Here is a 16,162-nt window from a genome sequence, read left to right as displayed (position 1 = left end):
CCGCATTGCCATTCTTGCCAAACAGCGCGAAAACTTCGATGCTCTTCTCACCTATGCGGAGACTAATATTCTCGACTATTCCGATGCTTACGGTAGAACATATTTACGCGAAGCTCTACGAGTGGGTTGGCTGGATGTGGTTAGCGGCCTTATCGTAAGGGGTGCAAAGTTCACTGGCTAGTCACTCTTGCACGAGGCTGTGTATGAACGCATCGACACGGACAAACTGGTCTGCAATCTCCTAGAAAACCACCGGATATCCGATTCCCAAGGTACTTTGGGGCCAACCGCCCTTCACCACATTATACTAGCCATTGCCGACACCAATGTGTTGTGCATGCAAGACTACATTGGACACGAAGTCGTGAAAATCCTTGTACGAGGTCACTCCGACTACAACCTGAAGGACAAGGACGGGCTGACGCCCTTGGCACTCGCGGAGAACTACCTCCGAACGGCTAGGATTTCGGATAGCGCTAGAGGCGCGCTCAATGCCGGCGTTGAGGTCTTGGAAAATGCACATATGTGGACAATGGATCAAGATGAAATCCGGCGCTTTGCCGCCGAAAATGAGGCCAGTATGTCATTGGGGAGGGATCTTATTCCCCCTGATGACTTAGATTACTCAGACTGCTATGAAGATATGGATGAGGATGGAGAAAATGAGCAACAGTCCGATGATGATGATGACGATGAAGAGGAGGAGGAGGATTGGTGAGGAGCCATGAGTTGTGCAATCGGCTACAGATATTATTTGTTTCATATGGTTACTATTTCCTAGGCATAGCGTAAAACGCCACAATTAATTAAAATAATGAAGGGCTCCTATATTTTATACTTAAAGGTATATACCCGGCGATGGCCGTACCAGAGCTATGGCGGCGGTGAGGCTCTCGGTGTTACAGACAAGGGGGCCCGGTCCATCTCGTCCATCAAACGGCGGGAGAGTTTCTCTCGGAACGTGCCGCACGTGGGCTAACGAGGTATGCATCCGAGCTTTTCAAAGAGCATCCGCGTTCCTGCAGAGACGTGTTTGAAGTTTCTCCTCTTGCGCGACTTGGCCTCTTTTACACAGGGGGATCGAAAAAGCACACATCTGGAAATCACAGATGCGCGGAACATAATCGACGAAAAATGATCGCCTCATCGTCCGCCCGAGTACGGGGATCTCTACAGCCATGGCTCCAAGAATGAGGAGTTCCATCACTACGCTGCCAACAACTGGTTTCTCTACGCGCATAATGGGGGTATCTTGACTGATTTCTTCCCCAGCTCTTGCGAGGAGGAACCAAAACGTAGAATTCGAGGACTTAAAGCTAGAGTATGCGACGGATCTCAAGAATATCTAGGGAGGTAGACGGCCACATGACACACGGCGGACACCTGTCACACTGTGCTCCAACGAGCCAGGTCTCACCCATATAGCAGCGGCTGGAGGAAACCCTGCCCTAGTGAAAATTCCCTTGAGATTTGGAACATTTTCGATAACGGACAGAGGCCTCGGTGCTGAGGATGACGTTTCGATTACTCGTTATGGGGAAACTTTTCGAAGGCGGGCAGAAAACACCCAGCAGATATCTTTGACGTGCGACATGATAAGAGGATCGTATATTTCTTCGTCACTGTCTCGAGGAGCAACACTATGGAACATTCTTCTTACATGTACTATATAACGACCGCCGTAAAGCTTCCTCGCTTGAGATTCCAACATTAACTCCGTGTATCAAGATTTTTTTTTTTTTTTTTTTTTTTAATTACTCCACAAAAAAAAAAAAAATGATAAAAGGGAAAGGGGGAAACATAAATGAGGACGAATCACTTTCCATTTGGAGCCCCATTCGCTTTCCGTGCCGCACTAGCCTCCCCCGCAGCGTCAACATCCTTACCATCCACCCAGCTACCATGCAAGCCGTCCATCAGCTTGAACGGCAGCTTGATCTCCGCAAGTGGTCCCTTAGTAATGTCGGACGCCTCGAAAAGCAACAGGACGTTGCGGCCCTCTCGATATCGGTCCGCTACGACCAGGAGATATCCGTCTTCGTAGCCGGCACCCTCGTGTCTTGGTACAAAGACGGGCTCTTGGAACGTGGAGTCATCTCCATGGCGGTAAGACTGGAGTGCTCCCGTCTCAAAGTTGTAACACACCAGAGTATTGAACCCGACATTACCGACGGCCGTTTCGTAGTCATTGATCTTGATCTGGTATGTGGGGTCGACCTTCAAGATCCAGACGCGCGAATACTTCTTGCCAAGAAGGCGGTCGTCGATGCGGCCAAATTCATTGGCGCCGTCAACAAGCACACCCTCGGGGTGGATCATCTTGTCGGTGCTGCTATTCGGGTCGAAGCGGTAACGAACGATGGGTGCCTTGACCTTGGTCGGGTCGGTGAAGAATCTCTCGCCCTTGGTATTAGGGAAAAAAGGGAAGTGCAGGTCGGTCCAGACGTTGGCGTCCAGCACCAGCTTACCGTCCTCCTCGTAGGCATTGATCGTGTGCGAATAGCAGCCCTGGGGTGTCTTGAACCACTTAGCGTGCTCGGGCTTCGCGCCCCGCCGCGGAATGACGCCCAGCAGCTGATGGTCGAGAGTCTCGTCCCAGTAGAAGTGGTCACCAGCGCTCTGCATCTGGTCCAGGCTGGCCTTGAGGCCATTGATGGGGAACACGACCCAGTTGTCCGTGGCCCAGAAGTCGTGGATCATGCACGGCCACGGCGCCTTGAACCAGACCTCGTCCGAGAGCCTGCCGTTTTTGTCGACTGTGAAGGAGCAGATGTCGGGAGATGCATCTCCCGCAGCTTCGTATCCGTATGAAACCAACTCTCCCGTCGCGGAATCCGCTTTGGGGTGGGCGGTATGCGTAGGACAACGGAGGGTGCCGTGATAGTCGATGTAGCCGAGAGTTTCAAGGGTGATGGGGTCTAGCTCCATGGGTCGTGCATCCTCCTTAAGGACCATCAGTTTGTTGTCGTGAAATACGACGTGGGTGTTGGCCGTTGTCCCCTTGAGGACGTTCTGAACGCGCGGGTCATCGGTGTATTTGTTCCGATACCTGCCGAAGAGCGCGCGTCTGGCTTTACGCTCAGCAATCAGCTTAGGCGTCTGCACATAACGCTGCTTGAAGTCGACATGGCCATCCTTGATGTAGAACGAGCTCACGTTGCCGTCGCCGTTCAAGGGGATTTCGGTATCTGCAAAGATGGGTGGAAATGCATGGTCGGGCTGGACACGGTAGAATGCACCATGTATCGTGCTAGGGATCTCGCCGATGACCTCGAGCTCGTAGACCTCTGCTTCGAACCGCAGGTGGTCTTCGTTCCACTTGCTCATGGCATATTGCTTGGGAAAGCGTGTTCCCCCACTGCTTGGAACTCCCGGGACGACGTGGGCCATGGTAGAGAAGGATTTATTTGCGACAAACTGGAAGATGCTTTCGCTTTTTGGGGGGCTCTTAGGAACAAACGATACCCAGAACTGAATCTTGAAAATTCGAAACTTATATCGATAGTATCGTGTCTTGGCCGAGACTCTCAATGTCTAAAAACTTTACCACCGACACTTCCACCTCAAAGCGTCGTCATCCGGAATTCCGAAGTGGGCAGGTCTCCAACCCCACCCCCGCCAGGAGAGTCTCTCTCGGTGGGGAGCAATTAGTTCTCCCCCACCAAACCCACAATGGCCTGATCGATGATATATCGACACACGGGTGCCACCTAGTGTGAATGCTTCAACAGCTATTGACGACTTGGGTAGCGAAACTCGTTGCCGGGGCGGTCGGCGTGGTTTGTCATCAGCTTTTTCATTCTTTAGCAGGCAAAAATCCGCAACGTCTTGACGGGCTGGCGCTTCAGGTGCTCGAGATCATTTCCCCTTACAGACACCAAACTAGACCAGACTAGACCAGAAAATCACAATCGCCGAAATGGTTCAGTGGTATACAGATCCCAAGCTCCAGTCGCATCACGACCATGCGTTCGGGACCAGGAAGCCAGGGACTCGCACCCTTCCCCCCGGCCATGACGAGGCTAGCTTTCAGCGTGCCCTAGGCGAGTTTAGAGCCATTGTTGGTGAGGAGAACGTGGTGGCCGATGAAGGTCTGGTAAATTTCCGGGACCCGTATCCCTTGTTTGAGGAAGGATTCGAAGCATCTGCCGGACTGTGGTGCGTCTCTCCAAATTTGGTTCATTTTTTTGCTGGAATGATAATCCGCTGAAACAATCCCCAGTCCAGAGTCTGTTGAAGAGATCCAGGCGATTCTCAAAGTGGCCAACCAGCACCAAGTTCCGCTTTGGGTCTGTTCGCAGGGAAAGAATTTCGGGTACAATACTCAAGGAAGCCCAATCCACGAATCAATTGTTGACAAATGTCGCAGATACGGTGGTCCCGCGCCTCGAGTTGCTGGCTCGGTGGTACTCTCTCTTCAGCGGATGAAGCACATCCTGGAAGTCAACGAGAAGCTTGCCTACATCGTGGTTGAGCCAGGAGTAACCTTCTTCGATGTTTGCGATCATCTAATTGAGAATAACCTCGATCTCTGGATGTCCGTCCCGGCTCTTGGTTGGGGAAGTGTTCTGGGCAATGTATGGCAACTTTCCTCTCAAGTTGCTCTTTCCTACTAACTCACGCCGCCCCCCTTCTTCAGACTTTGGATCGCGGCCACGGTTACACAATCTCCGGAGATCGCCAGCACTTTATCGGCAGCTTAGAAGTGGTGCTTCCGTCAGGAGACATCCTCCGGACGGGCCAGTGGGCTGTGCCTAATTCTCCCAGCGCCCACGCCTGCTCCAACAGCTTTGGCCCGCAAGTCGATGGCCTCTTCTTGCAGAGCAACTTGGGCATTGTTACAAAGATGGCAGTGGCCCTTGATGCGGCTCCAGCGTCATTTATGGACGTCAAGATCCACTGTCCCGAAATCGACGACCTCGCGCCACTCATCGACATGCTTCAGCAACTAGACCGGGAAGGCATCACGCAGAGCCATGGTATGATTACTAACATCAATCACTTCGCTTCCCATGATGCGCTCAAGCATGAGCAGCAGAGCGTTCCAGGGCCGCTGACTCCCGAGAGTATCGCTGCTTTAAAGCAAAAGTACAACACGGGATATTGGCGTTGCGTGCTGGCCCTATATGGACCAAAACAGCTGGTGCTCGCCCGTTGGGCTAGGATAAAGGAGGTCGTTCGACCGACGCTTCCCAACGCATGGGTGGAGAACACGCTCTACGAAGGGGAAGACGGTAAGCCTGTGGATAACCGCAAGATCGGAACGTTGGCTGCGGGTGTTCCGTCAATGCTCGCCGTCAAGCTGGCAGATTACAATCTCCCCGCCGACGGAAGTGGAGCGGGTGCACACATCGACACAACTCTCATCCTACCGTGTGAGGGACAGACGGTTTTGACCTGGTTCAGGAAGGCGAAGGCCATCATGGAGGAGCAAGAGGTCGATCCGTTCGTTGGCTGTCACGTTTTCTCAAAATATATCCTCTTCGTCCAAGAATATGTCTTTGATAAGACCAACCCCAAGCAGCGCGAAGGTGGTCGCAAGATAGTCAAGGCATTGCTCGCCGAGGCTGAGAAAAATGGCTTTGCCAATTACCGATCTCATGTACAGCACATGGGTAAGTCTCTTCTAGCCGTCCTTGAAAGAAAGGCTTCCTAAGAAACACTGCCAGATGACGTCCAGAACCTGTATGGGTTCAACGGCCATATTTATAGAAGATTCGTCGAGACTCTCAAGGTGGGTCGCGTTCCCCAGCATGGAAAGTCACCCTCTCTGATTCTCCGTTGTTAGGCTGCTTTAGATCCAAATGGTATCATATCCCCCGGAAAGCAGGGCATCTGGCCGCCTAAGACCCTAGTTCAACTTCCTCCGCGTAAGCTCTAGGAGTTCTCTTGAGGACTCTCTGGGAGATATTGCGGTTCGAAGGGTGAGAGCTGCATATCTTGTATGCGGAATGCATTTTATAATTGGTATATATCACAAGTAGCGTTTATAAGAAACAATAATTCTTCCCTCTTTACTTCCATTACACATGTCGATTTGCTGAGGCATCTCGTTCAACTCTTAGGAGTAGGGACGTATGGACATGCTTCAACGATGTCCCTCCACGAGTGCAAATCCGGACCTAGAGTAGCCCTGCTGTCACAACGGCCTCGTCTTCAGTAAATCGGATGCCTACCCTCGCTCAGTCTGATCAATATCGGTAAGGAGTCACCGGGTTGCCGCTTGGAGGCGAGCCGTTCCTTTCGAGAGATCCTCTAGTTTGCCTGCCATGTTCACATTTCCTCTCTTCATTGTCCACGTGGCATTGGGCAAAATTCTTCTATTGTAAATACTATTATGGGCTATCATTTCCCCATAGACCTATCTATGAGGGTTGCGATCTATGAGGGTTGCGAGGAAGAGAAACAAATAGGAACCACCACCCTCTGCATCTAGGCCAAGTATTTAGCAAACCATCTAACCATCTGATCTTCTGCTTGATCAGCCATTTCCTTCTCAACCTTATCATCGGGGTTACCTCGAACAGCGAAACCGTGTTTTGCATTCGGGATAATCACCACCTCGCCGCTTGCTGAACCTTGGGTAGAGGCATAGCAAAGTCGATATCGCCAATGCACATGCTGTAGGGGAGTCTGATTTCTTCGATATCTTGGGGAACTTTTATCTTACTCGGATGGGCAGTGTAAGCCGCATCGATGAGGGTCTTGCCATTGCGCGCCAAGTCACCGTGAGCTAGCCGTGTGGCGCTGTATGCTCCCCAACAGAAGCCCACAACGCCGATTTTGGAATTTGCCCCTTCGTTGCAGCGCAAGTCGTCTAAAAAGTTTCGGATGCCAGGGTAGCGCTTCTCGACGTTGTTCCGAATCGTGCAGGGCAAGAAGACGACTAGGGCTTTCAAAACCAACCACCTGGTCTTCGATGTCAGCGTCATTAGGAACATGCGGTGGTGTAATTAGAACGTACGGTTTTACTAGCCACCCCCATAGACCCCGTTCATTGAGAATCCTGTCAATAACCTTCTTTATCGACGGAGGTGCGGCAGTTCCTGTGACTTTTAGCAACCAGACCCCGCCCAGAAAGAAAACGATGCGCGGGCTCACCATGCATGAAGTCTGGGATGTACACCTTGCAGCCAGTCCGCTCAGCGTATGAATCGGCCAGTCTGCGCAGATTGGTTGTGTTCCATCCAAAGATGTCAGAAAGGACAACGATCAGCTCCTTCGCTGTACGTCCTTCGGCTTGCGGCTCTGTAACGTAGACATCGTAGCCGTGGAGCTTGATCTCTCGCCCACTAGCGGGGCCGGGATGGTCATGCCCCCTGTAGCAGTCGACACACGCCATTTCGATCCTGGAAAATGCCAACTGGAAAAGCTCAAAGGCGAAGCTTGATACACAAGTAAACTCAGCAGACCCAGAACAAACTAAACAAATGAACAAATGTGTCTTTTTTTGAAGGCGTTATTTCGTCAACTCGGTGGCTGGTCGGGCTACCCTGTCAAGCCAGGTACCTTTCTTTGTCGGTGGCGCTCAGCTTAAGGCTTAATGCATCCAAAGTGGGACGCAACACACCAAATTTCGTACCTACAATATGATGAAGTCGGTGATCCAATTGACCAGCTGTGTGTGTATACATTTGGGAAAAAAGAAAATCAAAAATTTTGTCTGGTGCTTGTAGTTGTATAGTTGCATCCATTTCTGGTGGAATGGGACAGCTTTTTTACCATTATTGCACTGTTGCCTGAATTTCAGGGCCTAAATTCTAGTGCTTCGTCGCTGAATGATGGTGATAATTCCCGCCGCATCCAGTGGGCCTTAATATCTCAGGCACATGTTGCCATCCAACACCAATCTCCGTGACACCCTTAGGCCGAGCCGATTAGAAAGCTCCTGTCAGATGCAGCAACCGCATAAATATCACAGATATGCGGCTAAAAACGGTGATTCGATTGAATAGTGGTATATGTGTATCGAGGTATGAGGGAAGGCCAAAATACAGGAACAGGGGTGCCAATAGGGGGTGCCAATAGGGGTAATCTTGGCTGCTGGAATACCAGGCACATATTGCCGTTCAACAGCTCCCCACCTTACCCAGGTGGGGACCCGGCATTCTTGGCGGCTCCCGGTGGCAACTCAACATAACCCAACTCAACGTAGCCGTCAACTGCCCCACCGCGAATGCCGGGTCCCCACCTGGTAAGGTGGGGAGCTGCTGAACCGCTGCCGTTGCAGAGGATCATTCAGTCACCATCTCCCAGAGCTAGGGGGATTCTCTTGAAGTGGACCGGATATGATGGTCGTGGATTACTCGGGTGCGCAGCGGAAACCCTAAGTTATTGTCTCTCTTTTGAAGAAAAGAGCCCCAGAGGCTGTGTCTAGGTAGTTTAGCAGCTTCAACGATGGAGTGGACCAAGAGATGCTATGTAATTGCAAACACGGGACATTCTTGAGACTCGAGATTATTGCAAGCCATCAGAGTTAAATCTCCGTAGACATCTGCCAGCAGCAGAGAACTAGCTAACTGCAATAAGAGCAGTGGAGTTGCAATAGAACAGTTCCAAACATTACCAAGGGTTAGGGGCTATGTTGGTGTAGACCCGGAATCCATTCGTCTTCGCCTGATGGAAGGCCTCGTGATGATCTTCTAAACTATATACCTTGTGTGTCGACCCTCCACGCTTCCCGAGCTTGAGAACCCCCGATTGGACCATCTTGATGGTCAGATCGATCCCAAACCGTGAGACAATCACCTTGCCAATAATTTTGAGGTTCTGGTGCATAACGAGAGTGTAAGGCACCGCAATAGTTCCAGACGGAGCTCCGCTGAGGACGACCCTCCTTCTGGTCGCACGGCGCGTATAGCAGCTGAGAAATACGGTGAGCCCGTCAGAGCGCCCGATGCCCAGTCGTTGTATACCTCGGCACCGCGTCCGTCGGGGCTAGCCTTGCGGATCGCGGCCGCATCGGCTTCATCATCGCCGGTCATGACGACGTAGCTGAAACGTTCGTGGTGTTCCAGCTGTTTCGCTAAACGCTCAAGGCTGTCTTTGTTGCGACCAATTGCAATGACATTGGCTCCCAGGGCGAGGGCCAAGTCGGACGTGATGCCACCGAAGGTACCAGTGGCAGGGCCAACGATAATTGTCTCGCCCGCCCGCAGCTCGGCTGCTTCGCATAATGCACCGGCCGAAATAGTGTAGAACGATATCTCATGAAGGTCCGCGGGGGTGTAGCCAAACTGGTTGCACAGTCGGTCCTCATTCAGGATGAAGACATTCTCAAGCGGGACCTTCTGATACTGCTGAAGTGACCCATCTCGCCATTCGCCCTGCATAAGCTTGATGCCTCTGGACCCCTCTCCGCCATGGTGACCCTGAATGATGCCGACATCTGGGTCGTCTCGCGCAGAAATGGGAGCTGAGAAGAAGACCAGGTCGCCGGGCTTCGTAAGGACAGCGTCTGGCCCAACGGCGTGCACTCGGCCGATATGGCTAGGGTGCGGCACCAATGGGAGGGTGAGGTTGAACACGGGTAGTCTTCCCTGGTGAATGTCTTCGGCGTAGGGGAAGACGACGGTGTTGAGGACCTTGACGACAACTGAGCCTGCCGTTGCCTCAGGGACGGGAAGGTAAACGAGCTCTAGGGGTTTATCGAATGAAGAGAGCCAAAGTGCGCTGTTCCTAATAGGGGCGTGAGAATTCATCTTGAAGTAGGTGAGAGTCGAAAATCGTACAGGGAATAAACTAGAAAAAAAATACAGGGCATGGACGAAGGGCAACGGCGGCCGTGCATATCTATGCCCTGCAGCTACCACTCTACTACCCTTTCCGGACATTCACCATCACGAGGGGTTCTCAGGGCGGCATTGTGGGTAGGGTGGGATCGCGGCTACTCCCCGCACCTGCGCCATTCCTCCCACTTCTGACGGATATGCCACCTAGCCACGTTTACCGAACGCCGCAACGAAAAAAATAGGTGGATATGAATGGCTAGTAACGGGCCTTAAGTGATGGATGGCCGACGGTGGTTTGGGGGAGGTGTGCCTTGCCGCTACTTTTAGATTATTACAATTCAATCCCCGGATAACCTCAACCGTACTCCTAATCTCACTAGGTGTACAACAATCTTTAGAGTAGAGGAAGCCGTTTCCTGGTCATTATACGGCGGATATTCGACTAGAAACGTAACAATTAAGCACCCTGTTCCATTCCATCAAAGTAGTCGAGATTCCCGTGGATGCTAAAACTCGAAGGGCCTACTTCCCCTACATGCACTCTATCGAACAATGCCGTCCAGGCTTCCTTCTCATGGCCACGCATTCCGACGAGGACAAGCCTTGCTTGCTATTAAAGGCGAAGTACATCTCTAGCAAGAGCTCGTTCACGATGCTCACGCTGTTGGGAACGGCGGCGAACACAAGCGCCCACAACATCTCGAGAGATCGTACATGTCTAGTAAGTAGCCCACGCTTCTTGGTGGTAGACTCGTAGCCGCATGGGTGGCTTGGGAATGGGTGGCTTGGGCATGGAGCACGCCGAGCACGTCGGGCTGTGGGCCGTTGTACCTGTGCTATCGAGCATAGCACTAGTTGCATACTCATAAAACCCGCTTTGTATTAGTTTGCTTTGGTTGATTGGCATTTTGATCCATTATTAGTTGTGTTCAGTTCCCAAAAGGCGGAAATACTCGTCCGAATGCAAGTGGGCATGGACGGACTAGGTACATAGACTTTGGCCTTAAAAAGATGTCAACAGGCAGCCCAACCGACGTATTCATCGTTAGAAAAGATCGGAAGAAAATTCACATGTGAAGGACAGCCGGACTACTTCTGCGATTCCTGAGGGACCGGCGCCATCTGTGAAGAAGCCACGGTGGGTACGGAGATATAAGGAATCTACCCGCTCCGTCTGCTGGTAAACCCACGGACGCCACCCCGCCTAGCCACCAAAGTTGCTCAGTACAAAACAACCACAACCTATTGTTACACATTACACATTACACATTCTAGTCCATGGCCTTAAATCTTTTAATCAAAAAAGCCAGTTTTTGAGATACAGAAGAAGGCCCTATTAGAAAAGGCAGGTTAGCAAATACTCAAGTTCACGTCTCGTCAGGTGTGTCGGGGAAAGAATGCAGAGCTCTCACATTTCCATACAGAACTGTCCCCAAGCATCTCGTGGCACACAGAAAGAGGCAAAGCTGCCCGCCGGTCTTGCACATCCATCCGCAGCTCCTCAACTTCCGCACAGCCCTCATCTATCAATTCGCTTAGGATAATCCGCGACTCCACTTGAGGGAGACGCGAATGTGCGAACTGAAGATACCAGCACAACAGCAGACCTTGTCATTCGTTAGTCCAAAGGCCAAGACGCGAAGGCTCAAACTCAAACAAGATACACACCGCCCTCATAAATGCTAATCGCAGATTCGGGGCCGAATTGTGAAGGTCCGACTTTTCGTATGTATTTTAAGCCCAACTGACAGTCAAATCGAAATTGGTCCGCTGCACGAATCAGCGCCTTGTAAAGCTCAGGTGAACTCGCCTCATCTAAAACGGTCGAGATCTCTTCTGGCCTATCCAAGGCAGCCGGAGACGAGAGAAATTTCTTCATAATCGCCAAAGGAATGCTCCCGTATAGATGGTAAAAGACCGAGTTCAATAGAGACTTGGCACATTGCAAGATCGGCTCCGGAGCCAGACCGGAGGCCGCTTCCTTAATGCGGCGGTTCAGCATGTCGTCAAGTATCTGGACTGATCCTGCCATCTCCCGGCCAAGGTTCGCGTACAGCTCCGGGTGGTGCGCACTTGTGAGTATCTCAAACTGACACACGCGGTAGAGTATTGTGGATACAACTGTGACGAGCCCGAATTCGCTGACGGGCAAGTCAAGTGCTCGATTAGCATAAATACTTTCAATGCATCGTTGCTGTAGAGGACCTGCGTAGGGGGTTCCCAGCTAGCCTCGTCCTTGAGCCATTCCGCGGTAGTCGAAGGGAGAGCAAATCTGGCTTCGATGACTGGGGACACCAAAAATAGTTCTCTTTCGTTCGACCCAATATCTGCTCCAAGGAGGATTGTACTGGAGATACATCTTGGATCGTGTTAGCGTGGAATTTGAGGCCTCTAGAGCAAGGTGCAGTATGGGTCATAGGTACCTATTGATACACTCTTGGTGTACCCAGTCTTCATACGTCGTTACCGGGTACGCCTTGAGGTCGCCAAGTGCTTCCTGCGCCCTCTTCAGACACGCGACGTCAATATTCAGTAGCCAGGCAAAGACTAGCACCAGGTGGGGGAACATGCCATTACAGAATGTGGGAATATTTGGGCCACACGCCCCTCTACTCCGCAATGCACCGCAAAATAGCTTAAGAGCAAATACGTCTGGAGCATCCAGGTTTGGGACTCGTTGTCGGTCGCCCAGAGCGCAGTCATTCGTTCATGCTGTGGATTCGTTAACTAAAAGTAAAGCACACTCCTCTGAGGGTCTTGACTTACCTCGAGCATGAGCTGTATAGCGACGGCGTGCACCGAGACAGCAGTGGAATACTCGCTCAGATAAGTTGCGCCGCATGCCATCGTAGCAAGCAGAAGGGGCGCTACACGGGCAAACCGTCAAACCTAGCACGCGCCATCATCATCGGTCATGAGACTTACATGGTACCGTAGCGATATCAAACGTTGGTTCGTGCACAACGGGTATGTGCGGGGATACGTGCTCGAAGAAGGCTTTCACGAACCGTTGCATCGCGTATTTAGACCGGAGCCGAAGAGAAGCGAGTATGTGAGCCGGATACTTGGCAATATTTGCCAATGCGCTTGCAAATTTATCGTCGCCCACAACTAGAGTACACGTACGCCCAACAACCCCTCCGTTGTGGCCGAAATCCGGTAAACTAGGTCTTGGTGGCTCCGGGACCAAAGGTGGAAACTCACCGATGTTATCGTCTTGCATTTCATGCAGGAGATCCTGGGCATTTGGTAGTAACGTGTCTAGGTCGATGATTTCCGAAAGATTTCCGAGGTCCGGTTCGACAAACTGACCAGCGAAGTTCCAAGAATTGTCTTGAAGATAGGAAGGAAATAAGTGTGTGTCCGAGGTGAAGAGGCTATCAAGCGGACCCCCTCGGCTTCTTGGAGATCCCTCTAACTCGTTGTTTGCTGGAGATCCATGGGGCTCCTCGGTCGCATCGTTGCGTTCTTCTGAGTTCTGATCGTCCCCTCGTGTTGCAGCAGTAGATGATGCCCGCACGAAGCTATTTCTCCGTTCGGTTGATGCGGAAACTTCGGAGTGAGAACTCCTCCGGCGCCTGCCTCGGCAGCCAGCCGCGTTTCCGTTAGGGGCTCTTGGATGGAAGTTTCTGGTGTGACGAATGATGACATCCTTACGCGATGACGCTACAGGGCAGTATAGACAGTTATATGGCTTCTCGCTGCTATCTATGTATACAGCAATTAGCCAGGCAGTGGAAAAGGAGATAGAGCAGCAACTTACGGGTCATCTGATGGCGTCGCAGGTGAGCCAAACGATTGAATTTTGCGTTGCACTGCGGACAGGTGAAGTTGTGCTGCAGATCCATGGCGCTCCTTGGTGGCATCGTGACTGAGTGCTAATCGTTTCCTCGTGTTGTAGCAGAGCAGGATCGTCTCCGTGAGGGCGAGAATTGTCTCGCGCCGACATATCGGAGGATCAGTGCGCGGCTCATCAGGATTAATCGGGCCGTCATTGGTTCGGCTTGGTAGAATTGGAAGTAAGGGACAAGAGCAGACACAAAACGCAAATTGCGGGGAAATTGCGGGGGTGGGTCCCGGGTTTTCCGTTTTTGAGACAGCAGCCGACCAGTCATGGGCGCAGGAAGCGTGGGTTCCCCGAATACCTTCTCAATCAGGTCTAGCAGCAATTAGCTGAGCCGTAATTGGCCGATCCTTCCCTCTGTCAGCAGCAGGATCATGAAAACATCATCAGTTGCTTACTACTAGTTCTAGGCCAGGCGAGATGGTCTAGTACTACTGTGATATGTACCTAAGCTACTTTGAGTAGGGTAGGATACTTAGATCCTGCATGTGCCAGAGAGAATACCCGCGGTCAAGACGAAAACCTCGACTCGTTCACTCTTTCCAAGTTATAGTCTTGTACCTCAGAAACTCATCCAACCCTTGTGCAGCATTGAATCTTCCGTATCCGCTCTTCTTTATTCCTCCGTGTACTAGCGAAGCCTCGTCGTGAACTGTCATGGAGTTAATGTGGACAGCACCAGAATCGTACTTCCTCGCCACTCTCATCGCCGCCTTCAGGTCTTCGGAGAATACAGCGCCAGACAGCCCGTAGTCCGTGTCATTCGCAACCGCAAGAGCCTCCTCTTCAGTTTCGAACGTAATAAGTGATACCGTAGGCCCGAACGACTCGGTGTGGTATATATGCATATCTTTCGAGACGTTCGACACGATAACAGGTCTCATCATCGTGGGTTGGTCTTCCGAGGCTGTTAGATCCCCGTAGAGGACCGCCGCGCCCTTGCTGACAGCGTCGTCGAGCAGTTTCTTGCTCTTTGCTACAGCGGCAGAGTTGACGAGTACGAATGGCGGAACCTCGGAGCCGAAGAGCTTCTGCGTGGCTTGCTTAAGGGCGGCGCTGAAGTCATCAGCGATCGATTTGTGGACCAAGATACGCTCTGTGGCCATGCACACTTGACCCCCCTACGGACAATAAGAAAAATAAGCAACAAGCCAAAGAAATGGCGATCCCGGGATGCTTGGGATTGCTCAACATACATGGATAAAGGCACCCACTGCGCAGCTGGTAGCGGCCTTTTGAATGTCTGCGTCTCTGAGAACAATCGCACTGGCCTTCCCACCGAGTTCCAGCAAGAGAGGCTTGACATATCTGCCTGCTAAGCTAGCGACAATGCTTCCGACAAGGGTGCTGCCGGTGAAATTAATCTTCTTGATTGCAGGATGGGCGACCAGGGTCTCTGTAATGTCTGCCGCGTCTGTAGGTCGATGGTAGATGACATTCAAACATCCTTCTGGGAGACCAGCTTGTCGGAAAATATCGCCAATGGCCCAGAATACGCGTGGACTAAGTTCGGAACCTTTGGGGACCGTTGTGTTGCCGGTTGCAAGGGCGAATGCAACTGATCTTGCCCCCAGCACGTAAGGAGCATTCCTACGATCGCATCAATCTCGGCGGGGGGCGAAAGGTGGGGGGAGAGTTTCAGTGGCTAACGTACCATGGTGCAATGGCAAGAACCACGCCATACGGTTCTTTCAGTATCATTGCATGCGAGCCCTCTTCCGCTGTTACGGGGACTAAGCCTTGAACCGCGGCTTCAATCCTACCACCAAGGTCTCTCAGGATCTGCACAGTTGCGTTGATGTTGATCTCCATGAACTGCACTCCTGCACCTGTCTCTCTATTTTGGTAGGACAGAACCTCCTGTTTTCTACTGAGGAAGAGGTCCGCTGCGCGGAACATGATGTCCCTTCTGAAGCTGGGCTTTGTATTAGACCATGAGGGAAAGGCGGCCTCGGCGGCCTTGATGGCATCGAGAGTCTCATCGTTCGAGACAGACGAGCTATCCCAGACCTTCCCACCGGTGGCAGGGTTGATCACTTTGAACGTCGAGGTTGAGGTAACGTCCTTTCCGTTGATGATGAAAGGCACAGTGTCACTCGTGTGCTCTGCGGAGCCGCTTGCTCTATCAGCCATGGTCGTTGCCTTTTTGATGGCTAAAATTACTGGTATTCGATGATGTGGTTTAATTCCGCTACATTCTAGGCCCACGGTTTAATCCGCTCCTTGATATTTATTCCCTGTTCTGCATGGCATTGCGAGCCTGTGATTCACGAGCAGCCGCCCGCTTAGATGCATCGCGATTGTCAAGCATCTAGGTGGATATGAGGGCAGTGGGTGGGAAAGAAAAGAGCGTGAGGTGGGTAATGTCGCTGTTGGGTGGGTGGATAAATCAGATACATCTGATCATAGATATATTGCCACCCTATGAAGCATAGCGCTGGTGGGTTTGACTCGGGGAAAACCGCAAGGGCCCGCCAGCTCCCACTGTCGTTCTACTCCTGACATGCTGAATCACTCGTTAAGTGCCGAACCTCGGATAAGTGCTCAGGTATGCATCAATAACTCTACCCTTTATAAATACTAAATA

The 16,162-nt window shown here is 51.7% G+C and overlaps 3 protein-coding genes and 2 pseudogenes across 3 annotated transcripts; 2 read left to right on the top strand and 3 right to left on the bottom strand.

Annotated features, from left to right (window-relative positions):
* Nucleotides 1–337: 337 nt before the first annotated feature.
* Nucleotides 338–718, top strand: SAPIO_CDS2217 (annotated as a pseudogene; the record flags this gene model as incomplete).
* Nucleotides 719–1,815: 1,097 nt separating this feature from the next.
* SAPIO_CDS2216 lies at nucleotides 1,816–3,390 on the bottom strand (annotated as a pseudogene; the record flags this gene model as incomplete).
* Nucleotides 3,391–3,919: 529 nt separating this feature from the next.
* SAPIO_CDS2215 (uncharacterized protein) lies at nucleotides 3,920–5,881 on the top strand (the record flags this gene model as incomplete). The annotated part of the gene is made up of 6 exons (XM_016785304.1): nucleotides 3,920–4,158; nucleotides 4,223–4,315; nucleotides 4,370–4,577; nucleotides 4,640–5,615; nucleotides 5,670–5,734; nucleotides 5,789–5,881. 6 exons carry the CDS (start codon nucleotides 3,920–3,922, stop codon nucleotides 5,879–5,881), a joined length of 1,674 nt encoding a protein of 557 aa, XP_016645182.1.
* A 673-nt stretch (nucleotides 5,882–6,554) lies between these two features.
* On the bottom strand, nucleotides 6,555–9,701 carry SAPIO_CDS2214 (uncharacterized protein; the record flags this gene model as incomplete). The annotated part of the gene is made up of 6 exons (XM_016785303.1): nucleotides 6,555–6,909; nucleotides 6,965–7,046; nucleotides 7,102–7,385; nucleotides 8,102–8,191; nucleotides 8,567–8,769; nucleotides 8,850–9,701. 6 exons carry the CDS (start codon nucleotides 9,699–9,701, stop codon nucleotides 6,555–6,557), a joined length of 1,866 nt encoding a protein of 621 aa, XP_016645181.1.
* Nucleotides 9,702–11,382: 1,681 nt separating this feature from the next.
* SAPIO_CDS2213 (Vanillin dehydrogenase) lies at nucleotides 11,383–15,708 on the bottom strand (the record flags this gene model as incomplete). Its single annotated transcript, XM_016785302.1, has 10 exons — nucleotides 11,383–11,820; nucleotides 11,910–12,078; nucleotides 12,155–12,237; nucleotides 12,357–12,443; nucleotides 12,498–12,598; nucleotides 12,858–13,309; nucleotides 13,495–13,734; nucleotides 14,137–14,696; nucleotides 14,772–15,165; nucleotides 15,230–15,708. 10 exons carry the CDS (start codon nucleotides 15,706–15,708, stop codon nucleotides 11,383–11,385), a joined length of 3,003 nt encoding a protein of 1,000 aa, XP_016645180.1.
* Nucleotides 15,709–16,162: the final 454 nt, after the last annotated feature.

The sequence above is a fragment of the Scedosporium apiospermum genome (genome assembly GCF_000732125.1).
Source record: "Scedosporium apiospermum strain IHEM 14462 chromosome Unknown SEQ_SAPIO_0085, whole genome shotgun sequence".
Taxonomy (NCBI): Eukaryota; Fungi; Ascomycota; class Sordariomycetes; order Microascales; family Microascaceae; genus Scedosporium; species Scedosporium apiospermum.
Note: the sequence above shows the minus strand (reverse complement) of the source record. Positions and strands in the feature narration are given on the sequence as shown.